This window comes from Nuphar pumila, chromosome 1, assembly GCF_984573655.1.
Source record: "Nuphar pumila chromosome 1, dmNupPumi1.hap1.1, whole genome shotgun sequence".
NCBI lineage: Eukaryota > Viridiplantae > Streptophyta > Magnoliopsida > Nymphaeales > Nymphaeaceae > Nuphar > Nuphar pumila.
The window spans coordinates 182,645,857-182,667,747 of NC_143249.1; the positions used below are offsets into that span (position 1 = coordinate 182,645,857).

General features: G+C 40.4%; 1 protein-coding gene across 3 annotated transcripts; it reads right to left on the reverse strand.

Annotated features, from left to right (window-relative positions):
- Positions 1-1,880: 1,880 nt before the first annotated feature.
- Positions 1,881-21,204, reverse strand: LOC149851599 (heparan-alpha-glucosaminide N-acetyltransferase-like protein (DUF1624)). 3 transcript variants are annotated; one of them, XM_090001565.1, is made up of 13 exons: positions 20,528-21,204; positions 13,715-13,852; positions 13,316-13,397; positions 13,048-13,124; positions 11,405-11,511; positions 10,191-10,308; positions 9,939-10,055; positions 9,157-9,248; positions 8,475-8,541; positions 8,022-8,100; positions 7,839-7,930; positions 7,333-7,476; positions 1,881-2,199 (listed from the first exon to the last, which is right to left on the reverse strand). In XM_090001565.1, exons 1-13 carry the CDS (start codon positions 20,741-20,743, stop codon positions 2,173-2,175), a joined length of 1,356 nt encoding a protein of 451 aa, XP_089857691.1. In that variant the 5' UTR covers positions 20,744-21,204; the 3' UTR covers positions 1,881-2,172. The 3 variants fall into 3 exon arrangements, with proteins under 3 accessions (XP_089857691.1, XP_089857699.1, XP_089857709.1); XM_090001573.1 differs by lacking the exon at positions 20,528-21,204 and adding an exon at positions 15,431-15,621; XM_090001583.1 differs by lacking the exon at positions 20,528-21,204 and adding an exon at positions 14,012-14,201.
- Between the last annotated feature and the right edge of the window lie 687 nt (positions 21,205-21,891).

The following is a 21,891-nucleotide window of genomic DNA, read 5'->3' on the forward strand; positions in this document are numbered from 1 at the left end:
CCGCATAGGCACATTTCGGCCTATGACAGAGTATACTTGCCTATGTTAGCCGCAAGATACGTTTGGCCATTTGGTTGGAGGTGCTAGCCGATATGAGATAGTTATGCATGTAAGTGGCTATCAGATGTGTGGTAACCATGTCGAAAGGATTTCTTAAAAGAAAAGGAAAGTTCGTTAAGTTGAAGTTTCACTGTGTAAAAAACTTACGTGTGAAAAATATGTGTTGTGAGGCTGATTAGGCCGCAAGACCTAGTGTCGCACGAGCATTCCTTGGCTTGGAAGGTGAAAAAGTTAGCCCTGTGACAAATTAATACCATCTACCACTAGGGGTGGCAATCGGGTCGGGTTGGCGGGTCACCATACCTCAACACGAACCCGACCCATTTATTAAACGGGTAACTCGACACGACACGATTAACCCGTTTAATGAACGGACCAGATGGGGTAAACGGGTTAGCTGGCGGGTTGGTGGGTCGGGTTCAGGTAAACGGGTTGGCGAGGATGAGGTCAAGGCCGCCGAAGAGGGCGTTCACGGCAAAGGCGGTGGCGGTGGTGTTGGCCACGCTTGAGCTGAGGTAACTGCCAAGAGGGAGCCCCTTCTCCAGCGAGATCGAGATGCCGACGGATCAGACACTGAGGGCCCAGAGGGCTGCGATCCCCGCGCAGTTGTGGAGTGGGTCGAGGGTGAGCCTGGGGGTGCCATGGACGGCGGCGATGTCCTCGTGCGAGTCCTTGTAGAAGTCGGTCTTAGGGGAGCCACCAGCAAAGGCATCGTGGACCAGGTGGTTCTGGCCGTGGGGGATGGTCACGCCGCTCACCGGTAGGGTGAGTACGCGGGGGATCCCGGCGAGTATGGGCTCGGGAACAAGCCGAAGAGCGACCATCCATGGTGGTACCGCGTATCTTGCGGTGGAAGCAAACGAAAATGAGCAAAAACTGCAAAACAAGACTAAGGATGAGATGAGCATTTATTTATTGCAGTGCAGGCAGAATAAATTAATGTCATGTCTTCTCGGGGCTTGTTTTGGTGTGTTTTCTTTTTTCTCCCTACATTTTTGGTTAATGACAGATATGGTCTTGGTGTTTATTAAACGGGTTGGCAGGTTGACATACCCCTAATGCGAACCCGACCCGTTTAATTAACAAGTTAAGCGGGTCGACCCGTTTATGACACAAACCCGTTTAAGCCAAACCTGAACCCTCCTACGAAGCGGGTTGGCAGGTCGTGTCACAAATTGCCACCCCTCTCTACCACCATATGTGCTTGGGAATCGTGTTTTGGGAGATGAGAGTAGAGACTGGTGGATGCAGTTGACAATCCAAAAGAGAGGCTTAGTCATACCCAAGTTCTGCAAAAACCACTCTTCATTACAGCCTATTAATTAACCTTACAAAGTTCATTCCTTGGAATAACCCACAAATCTACAAACTTCATCCTTTGTGCCATGAACCAATCAAATCCTTTTAATCATCATTTAATACAAATTTTATCATAAAATAAAATATGGCATTAAAAAATTATAAATGGCACTACTTTTTTATTTTTAAACTGGTACATTTATGCATCAATCTGTTTAATAGGCCTTTAATCATGACGCCTTGTTTAAGAGCATTTTTGACCAAGGCGCTTCTCTAAAATAATGTGTCAGTGGAAAGCTCAAGTTATTCAAATATTTTTTAATGTTTTAATTTCATAGACTGCTGTATTTTCTATCCGCCTTGAGATGCGTTCGTTTGTAGGGTTGTCATAACGTTTTCAAAAAGTGAAGCAAAACTCCAATGTTGCTCCAAGCTCGAGATAAACTATGCATAAAATCCTACAACTTCATACACAATGAAAAAATGACGTGGCTACATGGATTGCTGGACCAAATACAAGATTCTCAGAACCATTGACTTCTCGATAGAACTGCAGTTTAGATAAAATCCAACAGTCCCATTGGACATCTTAGATAAATAACAGAAACTAGTAAATGAGATCAACTATTTACAATCTGGAGGTTCAGAGAGAGAGAGAGACCACAATTATCCAATCCAAAAAGGTAAGCGGCTGAAGCTGGCCGTTCTTGTTCCTGAAGCAGCACCACAATTGCTGTCGAAAGAACTGGATGATGCTTTACAGTCCGGAGAAACCTTTCTTCAGTGGCCTTACGATTCTCTTCTCTTGCCAGTCTAAGTCCCAACACCAATCAACTTTAACTGGTACAAATGAAAAGACCAATATAAAAAATTCCTACGATTGATCGGCACATTTGTACAACTGAAATCCACATAGCATGCATGATTTCAAGGCCATAGACAACCAAGATTGCCATCCTCAAATTTTAAGCATCAGCATTCAGCACCAAAATTCCAAAATAGAGACCCGCACGCAAGAGAGAGGGAGAGAAAGATGGAAAACTTGGTCAAAGTCTAGACTAACCGAGTGGCAGGTCATATTGAAACAAAAAACTGATGGATCTTGGAACGAGGTATGCATAGTGAAGGCTAAGTGAAGAGAAGAATGAAAAATAGATTAACGAACTGCTTTAGGGAGATCCTCGATATGAATATCGAGTTCTCTGTTTATTCTACAAAGGCAAGGACTGAGGTACTTAACTTTTCTTGGGCAGCCGTTATTCAGCCCTAACTGACTCATTGGTTTCTCAAATATGCTGGGAATTTAATGTGTAATAGACCCACCGGTATCTTGGACACACCAGTATTCTGGTGTTATATATCTCAATGATCCATTATTCAAGTAAGTCATTGGATTTCATGTGAGACCCATTGGTCACACTGGATCCGTACCAGGATCCAACATCTCTCACTTGGCCATATGGGACAAACACCCACATTTTATCATAACCAGTGCATTATGTATTGCACTCATGACATTATAAGGTTTTACATACGCTAGTTTGATTTCTCTTTCATGATATATTTCTATCATGAAGCTATTCACAAACTTGGTTATTTTTTCATCATGAGTCTCACATAATCATGAGGTTTTTGTAGCTCCTCCATGACTATACTATAGATATGCACACTAGTGACGTACTATGAAATTTATAAATCCATTATTTGCCAATCATAGTTAATACTTTCACTTTTCAAATTTTCACCATAGCTTATACTCTCACTTTTCATGTGCATTATCATATGTTGATCACCACCTGATCATTGCAAATCAGTATATCTGGATCTAATAGTCATAAGTGTGACTCACCAACACCATCTAACATTTCACGTATGAAAAACAAAATATTCATTCATGCATTTATAAGCATACCATAAGAAGTATTATGATTATTTATCATTATTATAGATAAATATGCACGTGAAAATCTCCAACTTTTCCAATGCATTGCATTTAAGCAATATTATATTTGAATATGCAATATTTACAAGGCTTTAATCAAGCCACAAGTTTGAACTTTTAAGTTCACACACACACACACATATATATATCCAAATTTATTGGATTTATAGGATTCGATATCCAAATCTTGAGATGCTATCTATCAAGTCCAACACAATCGATATTAAAATGGATCTCTATATAGGCTTAAATGAAATCATTGATCACTCAGAATTTGACCATAATGCATATCCATATTCAAAACCATATATTTCAAATACAAATGAATCCATGTTACATATTCAGTATTCTACTTATCTGGATCTAACCGTGTCAATCTCGAATCCATACAAAATATATGTCATTATTAGATTCAAATATCTAGCTAGATACTATCCAAATTCAACATAAAACTTGGATCAAATCTAGATCCATATCTCATATTCGGGCATCTAGATTCAACACTAGATCCATTTAATAAGATAATCTAATAACATAGTATGTATCTAAACTTATTCAATTTGATCTATACTCAATCAACTTGATCTTATTCTCATTTTGATATATCCAGATTCATACAAATTTAACCATATCTATAATATTTTACTGGATCAAATCAAGATCAATATCACCTTACTAGATCCAAATATCTGATCTAATACCGATCAAATTCAATCTTGACTCAAACATTATATTTAATAGATCTTATAATTAAACTTGATCAATAAAAAAATTAGCTCAAACTATACTGAATTCATATATTAATATGAACAAAATATTAATGCATATAATAAAAACATATGAAGACAATATTTCTTAATTCAAAAATATCAATGTAAAGATATAAACCAAATCATAACTAGGTCCAAAAAGTTTTACTAGATCCAATCAAGTTTATAAGAAGCTACATGAATAGCTTGACCCAATCCAGATCCAAACCTTTCTGAAGTATTCTTGATAACAAGAACCACTTTTCTGCAAAATCAGAAAAGTCAGAAATATTTTCTGGTAAAAACAACAATCCTTAACAAAATATTCATAAATCTTTGAGTTAAACAGAAAACTCCAGGTGGTCTTTTATAATTTCAGAAAATACGTTCTTAGAGGTCTCGTAACATAATAGAACCTGTATTAACCAAAAGACATTTAAAAATTCCAAAAAATAGAACCTGTATTCTGAAAAATAATAGAGGTCTCATAACATAATATCACACTAAATCTAAAAAAAATCAATGAAAACAAAAATAAATTAAAATAAAGGGTTCAAGAGTTTTCACGAAACCCTTACCCTTTTTGTTTTTACCGTTTTTTCTTTTTCATAGGTTTCTCTGTGGTCGGCGCTGCGGTCGAGGTTTTTGGCAAGCGTCCTATGAAAAAAAGGACCTCGGCCTCCCCTGCTCCACAGCTTGGGATGGCAGTGGACCGAGGGAAAGCGGGGCCCCGCCCCACCTCGCCCCGTTTGGACCGGGGATGAAGGGTATGAAACGGGGATGGAGGCGGGGACGAAGGTTAAAATCCATCCCCGTTCGGGGGGGGGGGGGGTGGAGGCGGGGATGGACGTGCACTTTTCCCCGCCCCGTCCCCGTCCCAACCACTTTTCCCCGCAATATCCCCGCCCCGCCTCATCCCCGTTTGAACCGGGGATGGAGGACATGAAACGGGGATGGAGGATAAAATCCATTCCCCGCCGGGGAAGGAGGCGGGGGTGGAGGAAAAAATCTTGAGGTGGGGCGGGGGTGGAGACCTTGTCCCCCACCTCGCCCCGCCCCACTGCCATCCCTATTACCTGCAGAGTGCCTCTCTCACCCCACAAGGAAGGACTCGAGGTGCCCTCTTTTATAAAAGAGGAAAAAACTAAGAGAGGGGAACTGGAATGGTGGGGCCGGCCGTCGCCACCGCCTTCTACATGAATTTCGGCCGATGAAGGGACCCCACCACCTCTGCTCTTCGCCCTCTGGTAGCTTTTTTGACTCTCACGATGAGCCCCTCTGTCGCTTCTCCTCTTTCGACATCAACTCTGGTGAGGCACAATGCACTGCTGATAGGCGGGAGGGCGAAATCCATAGCTACTGCCTATCACGCCAGCAACTCCCTCACATGGAGGCAGGGGGAGGAGTATCTTCTGCCTCCCTTGTGCCTCTCTCACCCCACCAAGGAGGCCTCAGGGTGCCCTCTTTTATGAAAGAGGGAAAAACTAAGAGAGGGGAACTGGAATAGTGGGGACCTTCGCCGTGAATTTCGGCTGATGAAGGGACCCCACCACCACCTCTGCTCTTCTTCCTCTGGTAGCTTTTCCAATCTCACAATGAGCACCTCTGCCTCTTCTCCTCTTTCGACATCAACTCTGGCGAGGCACCATGGGCGAACTCCTCAGCTACTGCCTCTCACAACAGCAACTCCCACATGGCAGCAAGGGAAGGAGTATCCTCCGCCTCCCCTGCTCCACCACCTACCTGCAGAGTGCCTCTCTCACCCCACCAAGGAGGACCAAGCGAGAGGTGCCCCTTCGATGTGCCCTCTGCCGACAATGTTGCACACACAGGGGAGGTAGTCATCGCCTGCCCAGCGATGACGAAGCCCGACTATTCATTCTCGCTGGAAGTGTCGTTCTCTTCCCGTGGGTTTCTCAACTTCGAAGGGGGGCGAGTCTGATCTCTTCTTCGGTGGATTTGATGCCAGAGGAGCTCGGCGAGGTCATCCTGGGATCGTTGGGTGCGATGGAGGTGCTATGGCCGGCGCCGGTTCCCTATCTGTTTGTCGATTGGTTCGTCGACAAGTGCTCCTTCGAGATCGGGAAGTTTTTTTTCTCCCGACGCCTTCCTCGCCTCCGTGTGAGAGTTCAGCCCTTTCGTCTCGCCCTTGTCGGTTTGTCTCCGTATTTTGTTGCCACTGAGACGATACATCGAGTCTTACTCCTCCTAGACCTAGAGACCGATCTAAAGCCCCAGGTCGCGTTCCTCCGCTCCATCGTCCCGGACCTGATCGTCCTATTGAGGATCCTCTGGCACTTTCCAGTGAAGCGGTGGTTCTCCATTGAGTACCTCTAGTCGCACGTCGACTTCCTCCGCTCGATTGGGTTCTCCGGCAAGAACGTCAGGGCGGTCATCCGGTGATACCCCCAGGTCTTCACCCTCAGCATCGACCGGAAGATCAAGCTGAGGATCAAGTTCCTGAGGCGCTGCGGCCTCGCCGACGAGGAGATCGTGAAGACCCTAACGGACCCTTCCTTCCTGGGCCTCTCCTTCGACGATAACGTCTTCCGGAAGGCAGAGTTCCTGACGTCGTTAGGGTTCCATCCCTACACGTGTGCATTCGCCCGCACGCTGAGCACGGTGACACGAATCTCCTTCTGGAAGCTGCGCCCTTAACCTGTGTCCTAGCTCTAATACCACTGATGAATCTTGGAATGAGGTGTGTGCAGTGAAGGTTAGGGGAGAAGGAAAGAATGAAGAATAAATTAACGGTATGCTTTAAGAAGGATCCTCTATATGAATATGAGTTTTCTGTGTATTCTACTTAAGCAGGAGATCAGATATTTAACCTCACCTGAGTAGCCATTATCCAGCCCCAACAGATTCAAACATATTGAGAATTAGTGTATATCTCAAAGACCCGCTATTCAAGTGAATCATTGAATTTCATATGAGACCCATTGGCCACATTGGATCCATATCATGATCCAACAAAAATCACCTAAAACATACCTGATCAACTCATCTTAGTTTTACTTGACTGACTCAAGTATCAATCGAGACCAAGTTGACATCAAACAAGTATTGGCAGACCTTGATGTTCTCTCTCAATTAAAGAATGAAAGTTGACATCAACCAAGTATCAGCAGCCCTTCCTTCTCCTTTCTCAATTAAAGATTGTTTCTTGACTCAATGAGAATAGCCCCATAGTTTTGTAATAGGATCCAAGTACTTATACCATCCTTAGATGCAACAAATATGGAAATTATGCAAAAGTTACTGTAAAAAGAAGATACTCACAATGTTGTTTTCAGGGATTTTCCAATAAAAACCCACAAGTATAACAGGAATTATGTTGCAGGCCACCAAAATGTATATAGCAAGAGCATGCACCCCCATCCATTCAGCCAACTTTGTTGGTCGCCTGTAGCTATACACATCAACCTTCACGTCAAAAGAAGATGAGTAAGAACATCATGTGGATCCATAACACTTCTCGATGAATAGGATCATCATGTGGATCCAATAACACTTCTCATTAAAGACAAAAATTTCCTTGCTATTCATGCAAGGGACATATAGGAGTTTCAAGATAAGACATCATTATTTTACTTTCTGATAGCGCACAAATATTAACCCAAATAGGGTAAAAAGAGACACTGAAACCTAGCATTAGTAAAAGGATGATTGAAAAGTCTCTTTTCAGATGACATTTTTAAACCTCAAAATTTTCAGGCCCCAGAAATAAAAAATAGAGCAGAAAAGTTGGCTGGCTTTTGGAAAGAACAATACAAGCATGGACTGACCATCACATAAATCCCAGTGAACAGAATTCCTGCAGCACCAGCAGTGACACACATATAACTGAAGGAGTAAACTGCTTTGTTCAAGTGCATCCCTGCAACCAGGAAAATAAAGGACCTACATATAATTAAAAAAAGAGGATAGTCATCATATAAATGAACCCAACAAAGAAAAAAATCACTTACCACAAAGATCCAAGGAAAAGCCAAGCAGCACAAAACAAAAAGATGGGATCATCCATTGCAAAATCCTTTCCTTGTGATCCTGCAAAATTACAAAAAGAATTTATAAACAGTATTTCTAGGAAAGAAGTTGATTGAATATATAGATAGAACTCTTTTTTTTAAGCAAAAAGAAAACTAATAGTCAATCTGAAAGAAATTGCAAACAATGATTTTTTGTGGTACTTTTACAGATCAAATGCAATTTCACAAAGCAACTGGGAAGCAGAATAAAATCATGAACTGAGGAAAAGCAAGAACTCTGTACATCTGAGGAAATAACACAGAAGGATATAAGCACGGAGCAATGAGTTTGAGAAAATTCAAAACTGTTTTGGTAGAAGCATGATTAGACACAGAAGCAACCTACTAAAAAGAAAACTTCAATACTAGCATGCAAGATTTTAAGTGTATTACCTTAAAATGCACGAGAACATGTCCAAAGTGCAAACCGATCATGCATGTCACAATTGCCATAACTGAACTGCATGCCATACAAGAGGGGAAAACGTGACGGTAAAGTTAGAGAAAGGAATTTTAAGTAGGCAATAGCCTCCATACAAAACATTTGTATGGGCATGCCTAAGGTTAAGTCACAAAGGATAGCTTTGTGCAAGACATCATGATTAAATTCCATTCAATATAAAGGGATAGTGAATGGAATCAACCAGATCGAAAAACTGATAATAGCTGAAGCAATTTCCTTCCTTACAGCAGCATGAGGTCTAAAGCAATACATCATGAGATATTTGGGAAATGTGCATACAATCATTATCATGGATAGAAAAGTGCTTCCTTTTGTTCTGCTATCCTAGCTGATATTTCATTTATTTTTTTCTTCGCTTGATATCACATATCCATCCCCGAGGATGCTGAAGCATCTAAGTCCCTGGCTTGGCGAATTCCCCAAAAGTAGGGATCTAAACCGATACCTATTAATCAGCACTCTTACAAGGGTGTGTGGACCTGATTCATATTAAAAAGGTCCCACGAGGTCTAGCCACTCCGAGAAAGCTGCATACTGTAAGCAATTCTGCATATATTTCCATAATTGGACATAAAAAATAACAACAGAAATACAAGCAGTAAGTCTCACAACCTTAGGAGTCCTTCGGGATCAAAAGGTGCAAGACACCATGAAGGCGCATTGGGAGGTAGAGGACCATAATCAGGAGAATATATGCTGCATTCCTGAAATTCAATGAAATTGATTGCAAAGTCTCACTTGTCATACTGAATGGATTATTAAACCAAATGGATATTTTGCAAAATGTGGGATTATGACCAACCAAATTTGATGATCTTTTTAGAATGACTACATCATAGCAAGTTAGCAACTATATTAGTGAAAAACTATGAAATGCCTTCCCAAGTTGGAAATTGCTTTGTCAAATTGAAAACAGAACAGCTTATGCAAAACCCAGTGCATAGAATCACCACGGAGATTATCAATCTGAGAAACAGCTTACTTAACCAAGATGAAGTGTGTTAAGGGAATAGTTTTCAACATTTTTTTTACAAACTTCCAGTAAAGATGACGACTCCCAACCCTGAACATTCCAATAAGACAATGCCATCAAGAATGCAACTCAGTAAATTTATCTCTAAAATGCAAACTGGAGAAGTTATCTAAACTGCATAGTTGTGGGGATTAACAAGCAACAGGGGGTATTTTAAGCAAAAGAAAATGCAAAAGATTTAACAGCTTGAAGGAAAAAAAATATTTGTTTTTAATGTGCACAAAAAGGCAAAATAATGGGAAAATACATACGAACAATTAATATGAAAAATTCTTAAGCATGAAGAGTGAGGGTGACAAATGTTTGACGCATCAGGCTCAAAAACAAAAAATAATGCTTTGAGATGGAATTTATGTGATACCTTTGTGCGTTTATATGTTGGCCGTGTGTAAAGATGGTTTATGCCCAAAATTGTACGATCAATCAATCCAACAGCATTACAAGCGGGTCCAGTATCACCTCTAACTCCACATTTCACCTAAAACATTAAGAAAACACAAAACCACATGAATCCATGACAGAAGTTTAATCAATGTGTTAATAGTGCACATTCTAAAAAGTAAATGTAACAAGCGAAATCAACTGCTCAGTCTGGAAGACAATTAGAACTTACAGAGAATTTCTCCATGAGGATAGAAGCACCCTCTATTGGTATCTGAAACTCCCAATCAGGTATATATAAACCATACAACAGTACCATGTATATAGTAGAAATCACAGCAGCAAGCAACCTTTAAAATAAATGTCAATTAATTACGATGAATAAAATATAGGTATGAAATATTAAGAATGCAATATCAATAATATTTAGGCAAGACATAGCAGCTCATGGAAACAATTTCTTATTCCCAAAAGGGCAACCAAAGTAGAGAAATAAAGCCTAAAAAAAACCAAACAGTTGGTAGCTTACCATGTCAAGGTAGTTAGATGAAATAGTAAAAGCACAGTACAAATTGCAACAAAACAGAGCTGGTTCTTAAAATGTTTTAAGACAATCACAAAAAGGATGATTATCATGTCATATTCAAGCAAGAAGTTTTTTTTACAAAGACTCCAATAAATTTCTTTCAGTATCATGGTTGTCCTTCCTAGCCCAACGGCCCCAACCTCTCCAGTGAAGCCTCTACCTCCACAATTCCCAAATCATAAAACTCTGACGCCAAAAAATGTCGACCTTCAAATTTTGACTTTTAAAATGACAGAAGTACTATATGTGATGAAATATCTCACAAACTAAGGAAAGCAAAGACCACGTTGGTTTTTTTTCATTTTAATAGCCGAGGTATCAGATAGCCCTCAGTAGATGGAAGCGTCAGGTTCCAGTCAACATAGGGAAATTCTCCAAAACCAACTACGACAATTCACCGCATGCCTCTCTGGAAAACTATGTGGCACTTCACAAAAATCCAAAGCTCAGTCATTGTATGATGAACTAACTACAATATTTTAGTTTTCTGTACAGAGTCAAATACCATGCATATCATCCAACATCATTGTGAGCCACTTCCATACACACTATCAAAAGAAAACAGGAATTACATATTTTCTCCTACCCTAACAGTATACCGTAACATTGCATGCACTAGCCGTTTTCATTCAACAGTACAGAAACTATTTGAGAGAACATATAATGCAAAGCCTCATGCTCTTTGGACGTTTCAACACTTCATTAACAAATAATGAAAAGTGACAAATTCATCCGCCTAAATACAGTACCACATGAAAGCGTAAAAACCAATGTCATGAAGGCACTTTCAAACACAAATTGACTATATAATCCTTGCATGATATCTGTTTGACGTGAAGATAATATATATGAGAACGAACCATTGTAGCCGATATTTCTTCAATAAAGAGAATCCATTTTTCACATTCTGATCACCCTTCAGCCAAATTTCACAAATTGCTGCCACTAAATAAGCTATTGCTATCCTCTGGAAGCAAAAATAATAAACAACATTAGTGAATGAAAATGCTGGAGACAAGATTAAATGTGACTCAATGAAATGTTCTAGGGCAACACATGAATGGAATAAAGGAAAGTGAAGACATGACCCATACTACTACGGAATGTGACCAAAGGAAAGAGTAAGCTTCCTGCCTCAGGTGTAGGGGTGTCAACGGTTCGGGTTTGGTTCGGACCCAGTGAAACCAGACCTTGCCTTGATTTTTGGGTATGGTATCAGGTCCAGACCCGGGTTTAATCGGACCCACCATAGGAAAAACTATACTCGGACCTGATAAGAACTACATGAACCAGACCCGGGTCATACCCAGTACAACCATATTTTTTATCATTTTTACATTGAAAATTTACAGGTCTTATTCGCAACTCGGGAATTGGGCCCAGGTATGGTATAAATTTTCAGTAACTATACTCAGGTCCATGTATTGATCGGACCTTCAGGTCTGGAACTGAGTCTTATTATTTATCACCATACCCAGATCCTATAGGGTATGGTTAGGGTCGGGTCCGGGTAAAACCAAACCGTTGACACCCCTATTCAGGTGTGAGGCAAGGGGATTGCTTGTGTGCAGTGCCTCTAAGCAACAATTTGAAGGCTATGTCACAAAGACACGTGGACAAAAGATGCACGATGCGTGTTTGACTCACAATTTCAATTTTTTTTGGAAAATAGGACACGAGGAGACGGAATTTTTTTAATTTTATAAAAAAAAACATTCTTTATATTTTAATGCTAAAAATGCATTTTTCATTGAAAAAACCATAAAACATTAATATATATATAGAGAGAGACTATGCGTACGTTTCAGTGACTGAGCATGTCTGTTAGGGGACACCACTAGAATGGCATGTCCGTGTGACCTAGTGTCAAGGTTTTTTTATTTACATTTACAAGCCTGACCCTACCCAGGGTTGTGGGAATGATTTCAGTGCAATTTACTTTTTTTTTTTCTAATTATTGATCTTCTCTATTATCTTAGTTATACCACCTCAAGGTTTAAACACAGCCTCTAGAGGAGGCTACACTTTCACCTTCAGTAAGAGATTTCAACAAAGTTGCTGATAATTCAGCTTTGTGAAATAGAATGAAGCAAAATAGTTGTGAACCACACAGAAAACGTTTTCAAGATTATTTTGACAAGTACAGATAGAGACCTATAACAAAAAAGTGCTGCAACCAAGTTCAGAATGACATCCTCTTATCTAACACGTAATCATTGGAATCTCAATTTTGAGCAGTGAAGTGCAACATACGACCTAGTGTACCGAACTCCAATGGAGTCATTGTTCCTTCAAACTATGCAACTATGCGAGAAGAATGTACAAGCCCACCGTTACAGCGCCTAGTCATTAGAGAAGTGGCTATTGTGCATTGCATAAAGACATTTTTCCTTCTCCATATGACACTCAATATGGTCGACTTCTCATAAAGAATATGTAGAGAACAAGGACTTAGACTATGACAAGAAGTCTCAATAAAGCAAAACTACCATGTACACCATACCTGAAGTACACCCATCCAACGTATGCGTGACATGTCAACTCCATAAGTCAAATCAAAGACGCGATGAATATACCCCCCTAAAGCAGAAACCAGTAATATAGGTAAACATGACTCTCAAGTTTGAAAAACGTATATGCAACCAAATAACCAAGGATCAGGACTCTAAGAGCGATATATCATTTATCTAGCAAAACAATGACAGTCAACGAAGAAGATAAAACTAGTCAGGACAAGAAATAACGGAAACATCACAGACTACATTAATTACCTTGGAGCATGAGGCCAAACAGCAATAGTTTAATTGCTCGAAGTACTGCCTTTTTAGTTGCAAGAACATTATTTGGGAGCCTCTGTAAAAGGAAGATTTGTAAAGGATGAGAAGTAGGTCATCATGAAAGTACCAATAGTAACTGAGGAAAAAACTTGACTGGAATAGCAAGGCCAACAAGAAACTGCAAGTTATCGCAGCCTAGAGTATTGCAAAGGAGATGATGACCTAAACTAAGGGAGGTCACAACGTAACAGAAACGAGTGCTGGCATTTGGGTCATAATTTTCTGTCAGGATAATGAAATACCTTTGGCAGATTCAAGCAAATAGTATCTTTTGTATTTATGTAATGCAATTGATGTTTAAAATATTCTTGGGTGAAATGATGGAGGGCATACCTTATACGTTAGACCAAGTGAAACTCCAACAATAAATAGGAAAAATGGCATCACAAAATCTGCTAGAGTGACACCATCCCATGGTGAGTGATTAATTGCAGGAAAGATACCGCCAGCATTATCCACGAGTATCATGAGCTGCAGACATAGGAAATAGGCAAAAAGAGTAAGACATTCATCACTTGAAACATGAATGAATGAATTCTTATTTTCCCCAGCAAGGTGGTACATGGAATTACGGTTCTTCAAAGGTGCACAAATAAAATTTCTACGAGTGGCGACGCTGCTCAAACTTACACCAAAAGGAAGAACTTGCATACACAACAAGACCAAACCCATGTAAATTTACGTAGTCGCCCCCTGTTTCTTGGCTGCAACTCACACACCCACGATTGCACAAAGCCCGAATGCGCTCCCACTTAAATTAAATACTACAGCGAAGACAAGATCCACCGGAATATGACTTTGTTGGGTTCTCAGGCGATGATGCTTGTCTCCGGTGCCCGACATGGAACTGGTGGCCCACTTATTCGCGAAGCGCTAATGGCGCCTCGTCTTCCAGCTACCAATTTTCAGAATATATGTGATCCGAATTCATGGCAAAGCTCCTACTTGTCATACCCGAGAGCTGATCTGTGAAAGAGGGACGATTTTTTTTTTTAATAAATAAAGGCGAAACCATGATATCACCCAAAAGCATAGGACATAGGTAGTGGTGGTCGACTGCATATCGGAGCGACGAGGATGATATTGACATGCTCAGCACGTCCATCTGAAAGACGGTCGACGATAAGAGAACAAGGCAGGAGGGATGCGTCCAAATGACGCTGTTTTTTATGTTTTCAAATCTTCACGGGGGCACCGACTGAAGCTACGCGTCGCGAATATGGAAATTAAAGGGCAACTCCTGCTGATCATTTTCCTTCCTGGAGAAAGATGAAAGACGAGACAAGCACCACTTTTTATAGACGGATTCAGCGTGGTGAATTTAATAAGAATCGACCATTTGGATCGTTTTTTTTTTCTTATGAAAAAAATATGGTTTTTTCAATTACAAAATTTTGTGTTTTTATCAAAAGTTGATATTCTAATCTAAAAAAACGTCGGATTTCAACCAGTTAAATATTGATCTTCACTAAATGAATGATGAAGATCACGTCTATGGAGTCCGACGACTTAAGAAAATATCGTAGCCAGAACCAACCACAAAAGAAACCCCCCACCGGCACGACAACTACCGCAAAAGAAAATATCCGAGCTAGAACCAACCTGACACATGGCAGTCCTGTCCGCGTCATTTTTATGTAAATTTAAAATCGATCCGCTTGCGAGAGTCCGGATATGAAATTCATACAAAGAGAGAGACATCCGCCAATCGGCCAATGAGGAGAGCAAATCACATAGAAAAGTGATTTGGCATCCTCACCGTCCACAATGTACACAAGGACTATGGACGGTGAAGCCGAAATCGTGTTCCCTATCAATGTCGTCAGAATCGGTATCGGCTCTGGGTCTGAATCGACGATTCAAAGAATCAGTCGATTTGAACTCTGAACCGAATCAGCAGATGAGACGTGTCATTAAAAAAATAAAAACAATAAAAATAATTAAACCCCGCTTTACAATCTGATTATGGGCCAATTCGCTAAGATTCTGACAGCAATGCACTCTACTGAGCGGACGTTGTGCGCGGATTACGCGTGAACGACGAGTCACCTGGTATGGCACCTCCTCTCGTTCCCAAAACACAAAAAGGGCTTTCGGATTTTTAGGTAAACCCAACTTGGTTGATTGGCCTGTGTAGCTGCGGGGCCTGGCCTCGCCCCGTTTGGACCGACCGGGGATGAAGGGTATGAAATGGGGATGGAGGCGGGGACGAAAGTTAAAATCCATCCCGGTCCGGGGGTGGAGGCGGGGATGGATGTGCACTTTTCCCCGCCCCGACCACTTTTTCCCGCAATATCCCCGCCCCACCCCTCCTCATCCACGTTTGAACCGGGGATGGAGGACATGAAACGGGGATGGAGGATAAAATCCATCTTGAGGCGGGGCGGGGGTGGAGACCTTGTCCCCTGCCCTGCCCCGCCCCACTGCCATCCCTACCTATAATGGCTAAGCTTAGTCACCCAAACCTATCGATTTAGTGAAAACAATGCCAAAAGCAAAGGTCCCGTAGATTACATCCACTCATGCAATGGATGGCAACCGAACATTGCCCTCATTCTTAGCCATCCATTCAAAACGCTCCAGATACATGGAACTGCCATGATTGTGAATATATATATATATAAGAAAAGTGATAGCTACTTAATCCATAACTGCCTAAACCCATACATGCATCGAATGGATAGTCAGCGCATAAAAAAACGCCTTAAAACACAAAATTAGTGGCGCTTCAAAAAGCCACTAAAAGCCCCTGCAAAGATGCACATGTTATTTTTTCAATTGTTTTTAGCTGTGCATCAAAAATGATGTTTTTTGCATTTTATGTGCATTTTTGTGCAAAAAAAAATGAGCATAGCATGAGTGCGTTTTCATCAAGGATTAAGCAGCTCTCTCTCTCTCTCTATATATATATATATAGCTATCTATATATATATATATATATATATAGTTCAACGTAGGTGTTTAAGGATACATGCTTAATGAGTTTTTCAGGTTTTTTTCATTTTATATTTAAATTCTGAACGGTAAGGTGTAATCAATGTATTTGATTTTATAGGGATCAACTCATGAAGTGTCCGATTCAGACACATGGATGAGTTTTTATAAGCTTAGAAAAATCAACTTTCCAAAATATTTGCAAATTTGAGGCTCCAAATATCATTTTTTTCATCGAAAATACATTATCCAAGTGTGGATTCCTCGGAAATCGACCATGCTCAACACATTTATGGGGTCAAAACTGCAAAAAACATATCAAAAAAGCAGAAAAACCTATTAAGCAATATCATTAAGCACCTATGCTCTACTCTCTCTCTCTATAAGTATATTGTCACTAGAAATATAGGCAAATCCAACACTTTTTTTTGCAAATTCAACCATGTGGAGGTGCTTGGCATGGTGAATTTGCTACGAATCAACCATTGGATCGTGTATTTTCGATAAAAAAAATTGATTTTTTGAATGTTTGAATATTTATGAAGATTATGAGTCATTGATTTTAAAATCTTAAAAAATCTCATTAATGCATCAAAATCGGATTATTCAAAACCGGGTTCTTATAAAACCAAGCATCTAGATATTCAATAAAAAACAAAAAATCTATTAAAATCATAGTTCGCACATTAGTTCTTATATTCTAGTCTCTCTCTCTCTCTCTCTCTCTATATATATATATATATATATATATATATATATATATAGTGGAGGTGTTTAATGATACATGCTTAATGGGTTTTTCGCTCTTTTGGTAAATTTTTCACTGACCTCATAAATGTGTTGGGCAAGATCGATTTAAGAGGAATCGATACCTAAATCCAAGGTTGTTAAATGCGATGAGGCGAAGCGAGGCGTTGAGCCTGCACTTCGCCTCTGAGGCGTACTGAGGCGTACGCCTCTCACAACTGGAATGAAAGTGAAGCGGTGGGAGGGGAGGCAGTAAGAGAAGGACCACCCGCCCAGCTGGTACGGAAGTGAGGGATATGCCGGTCGTCCGGTGGTCGGAGAAGACTGAGCAGCAGCTGCAGCACAGCAACTCCAGTGGTCTGTGGTCACAACTGGTCGGAGGTTGATGAGGGGCGCATCACAGCAACGCCTCTGTACCTTGAGCGTGCGCCTCGCCTCTGAGGCGTACGCTTCAGGTATTGAGGCGTAGGCCTCTCACAACACTGCCTAAATCATGTGTTTTTTATAAAAAAACAATACTTGGAGCCTCAAACATTTACAAAAGTTTTTGACAATTCGAACCTTATAAAAACCCACCCATGTATCTCAATCAAAAGTTTCATATCCCTATAAAATTTACATAGATCATATCTGTATGGTTAGAATTTAAAAATAAAACAAAAAACCTTACGTGTGTGTATATATGTATATATATATATATTGTGGGGCCCATCTGAAGAATAAGAAACCCAACCATGGGTTTGGATGCAGGCGTACATTGCAGTAAGGGTATTGAAATTATGGGTATCACTGACCAGACCTGATCCGTTCTCAATTTGTGCAATCATATTTCAATCGATCAGGACTCAGTCATGTACCACATTGACATCCCTGTAAAGTCAAGTAGCGTTGTCCCGCAGAACAAAAAGTTATGACGTGTCCAATGCGGAATACGACAGTCTGACTCGATATCGCACAACAATGGGTACACGCGACGCGACAGTATCAGGTATCGGTTGCGTACATTTCAAGCCCTCTCGTCTCCACTCTTTAATCATAATCTTAATGGCAGCAGAGCAACCTGCCGCTCAAAAAAAAAAATACTCCAAGAACAGGGATCAAATCACTGCAATTATATTCCTTTCCTCCACTATGGGCAAGGGCAACCGCCCCTTGCATGATTCCGCAACAAATCTCTCTCTCTCTCTCTCTCTCTATATATATATATATATATATATATATATATATATATATATATATATATATTAGTGTAATGCTTGAAAATAAGAACACCCCAAGTACTAAGATAATGACGCCAATAATTGATCCTAAAAGTGAACAAAGTTAGCCTTTTTGGGCACGTTGGCCTTATTCTTCTAAGCATCAAATTCAGTTCTAGGAGCGGTATGGTGGACTGCCAATCATCTCGTCCCGGTTTATACTGCAAAAAACTGTGCCTCCAACCAAGATATGCTCTATGCAATACTCTGGTCCAATCGTTATATACTATATTTGAATACAAATATCCGGTCCATAGCAGTGGCGTAGCCACGGGTGGGCGGTTGCACACACCAGAATTAGAAACCGAGTCAAGGGGAGTGGGCATGGGTGAGCCAAGCATTTCTTCAATTCCTTGTTTACCACAACATCCTAGATTTGATTCTCGTCCTCATTATAATTTAGAATGACAATCTTCTCCTTTTGTATAAACCAACATAGAAAGGTCAATATCTTAAGAAAGACTTTGTGTGTGCTCACAGGTGCACACACGTGTTCTCACTTGTCAGTCACCATTCACCCATATTGCTATTAGCAACATTCTTAGTTGAAAAATAGTCACTTTTTTTCAAAGATCTTGTGAAAATTTTGGCAAAGAAAATATAAAGACAAATACCTTTTGTCTAGCTAGCTGAAGTACTATGCCTCAACATCACAAAACATTTTTTAAAAATTAAGTAAAAACCACACACAAAACAGATACATGATAGGGTACAAACTGGATATTTCCTATACTACTTTCACAAATCTGACCGCACATATGTGTTTCACATAGCACATTTGCTAGGAACCAACACATTCCAGACAAAAAAATATAACTTTTTGAGACTTGAATATTAATGAAAGTTCTAGGCCATTTATTTTCAAACGCTAAAAAAACTTGCTGGCATGTTATAATTATAGGATCCAAGAGCCGATTTCTAAAAAAAATCAAGCATCTTTGTTTGTTTCTTTCTAGCTTGACCCACACAGTACTCATACACCCATTTGTCACCCTCCTCAATCAAGAACCTATGGACCTGATATTTGTATTCATCACTCTTGAAGCTTTTTCTGGATTAACATGGATCCAATTATAATGGAATCCATGTTAGTTAATCTTCATTGGATGTAAATAAAGCTTTTAAAAAAGGAACTATTTACATACCTAGAGTCCTGGCAAATGCCCGTGACTAGCTTCCCTTTTCACATTTATGCTAAATATTTCTTTATGATAAATGACGTAAGGATGAGTGGAGTCCGAAAGCTTCGGTACATCATCCAAGTCCACTTGGAGCAAGTCTTTCGCAACTATACCATCACCTAATAACAAGGTCGACGCCTCTCAAGAGGCTTCTCCTTAAAACACGGCTCAAGCTCTACCCAATCTATCTCCATTAGCATGGAATTCAGCCGCTTTCGCTAGGCCTCTGGATTAATTAGTAACTGCACCAAATCCGTCCTCAAGTGCCAAGGCCCCACTGCAACCAAATTCGAAGTTTTAAGCCCCATTTTTTTTTTAATAATTGTAGGGTCATTTCTTTAAAAGAAAGACTCGGTTATCCGGTAAAAGGACAACATGAACCGACTCGACCGAGACGCACAATATTTGTTAGATTGATGGCGACAACTCTGCAAAGACGACGGCGCGGGGCCATGCTTCCTCCTAGATCCAAATAGATAGATTATACGTGAATATCTCTGTTTCCTCGTGGGGGCGAGGACGATGGTGTTTTGATTATGCTCATAAAAGGCCGACGCGACGCAAATAATGACGATAAAAGTTATTCGCAAAATTACTAAAGAAATATAGATACGATATAGAAGAAGAAAAAGGCCGATAAAACCCGGGACAGCATTTTCTAATTATTTATTTTACTCATCCTCCACCATATTCACATATAAGAATTAAATGGCGTATCGCAGTTACTATTCCAGATTAAGCACTAAGGCTACTGTAGGATGGAACCTAATTCCCTTAAAAAGCAAGAGATTGCAATTTAATGCAAAATTAAAAACCATTATATGCAGTCCTACGATTTTAAATAGGACGAAGCCTTATGAGATATGATTCATAAAAAAAATCAACCGTCGTTTTTTCAAGGAAGGAAAAATAAAATGCACACACTTGATAGAAGGAAACACAAACCACTAAAAATACGAAAAGCAGAATTTGGCGATTTTTTTTTTTGTGTGTTCAGGAAATGGATGGGACTGAGAGGAACGTACCGCGACGGTGACGCCTCGAAAGACGTCGAGAGAAACCAATCTCAGGTTCGGGGAGTGGGCCTTGGTCACGAGAGCGTCTTTGGGGTTAGCAGCATTCTGCATTCCCCTCTCCAAATCCTTGTCCTCTCTGAATCCTTCCTCGATCTTCTGGTATCCGGTCTTCTTCGCATCGTAGACGCCGTTCTCTTCCTCCTTTATGAGTTCGTACGCGCCCATTTTGATTTTTTTCTGTCTCCGTCTCTCTCTCTCTCTCTCTCTCTCTATCTATATCAGGCTAGCAGACGCAAACGAGAGAAAAGAGACGGTATTCTTCTCTTTCGTCCTCGAAGGGAGGGGAAATGCAGAAACCTCGAGAAATCAGAGAAGGGAAAATACCCCGCGGAGAAGATCTTATCCAAACAGGAGATTTGCGATTGCGATCGCCAGAGGGCGCATGATTCGGAGGGTGGGGGATCAAAGAGAAGCAAAGCGGTTGAAGGGTTAAGGAAAAAAACAAAACAAAGAGATTATAATCTCGGAATGTGAAGAAGGAAGAGGAGGAATGGAAAGAAAGAAAAAAAACCTCTTCCAGACTCTGCAAAGGAGGTGTCCCTTTGAAGAATCCGGAGAGGTTTCGTTCACGAGAGGAAATCCTCTGAGACGCTAAACCCTCTTTTTATTTCCAACTCTCCCTTTCATTTGTGCTATTAAGCGCTCATATATATATATATAAAAGGGGCTGTGTGGGGCCGCAGTGTAGCCGGTTCCGCCGGGCCCTTCGTCTTCGGATTCATAACCGCTTCATCTCATGGATTTGCATTTTAAAGCAGGAGGGAAATCTTGTAATTATTCCTATCAAAAGAAATTTAATTATGGAAACGGAATATTTTTCTGTTTGTGGTATCTGTAGAGTTGGATATTGACTACCCTAAATCTCTTGGAAGCAGATCAGGTAAATCAGAAACTTTTTTGCTCATGCCAACATCGTGGCCGTCCGTTTGGTATTTTGAAAATTTTAAAAACTCAATACAACAGTTGTATGCTACGTGGCATTCATCCAAAATGCAAACAGACGGCCACGATGTTGGCATGAGCAAAAGGCTCATGTTCAGCATGACCTGATCTGCTTCCGTTTTTTTTTTTCTTTATTCGGAGAAACCGCCCCCAGGTGGCTCAGCCTGCCCTAGTTGTCCTGCCTAAATTTCTTTGTTTAGAAAAAAAAATGAAAAAAAAAAAATTGATTTGGGGAGGTCCAGCCCTGGCTTCAATCACAATTCACTCCCCAACTCAAAATTGCTGGTTTATCAAAGTCAGAATTTTACTTTCTACAGACAACTGTAATAGATAAGGCTGTGCTGCCGACGATATGGGCTTGGGTAGCAATT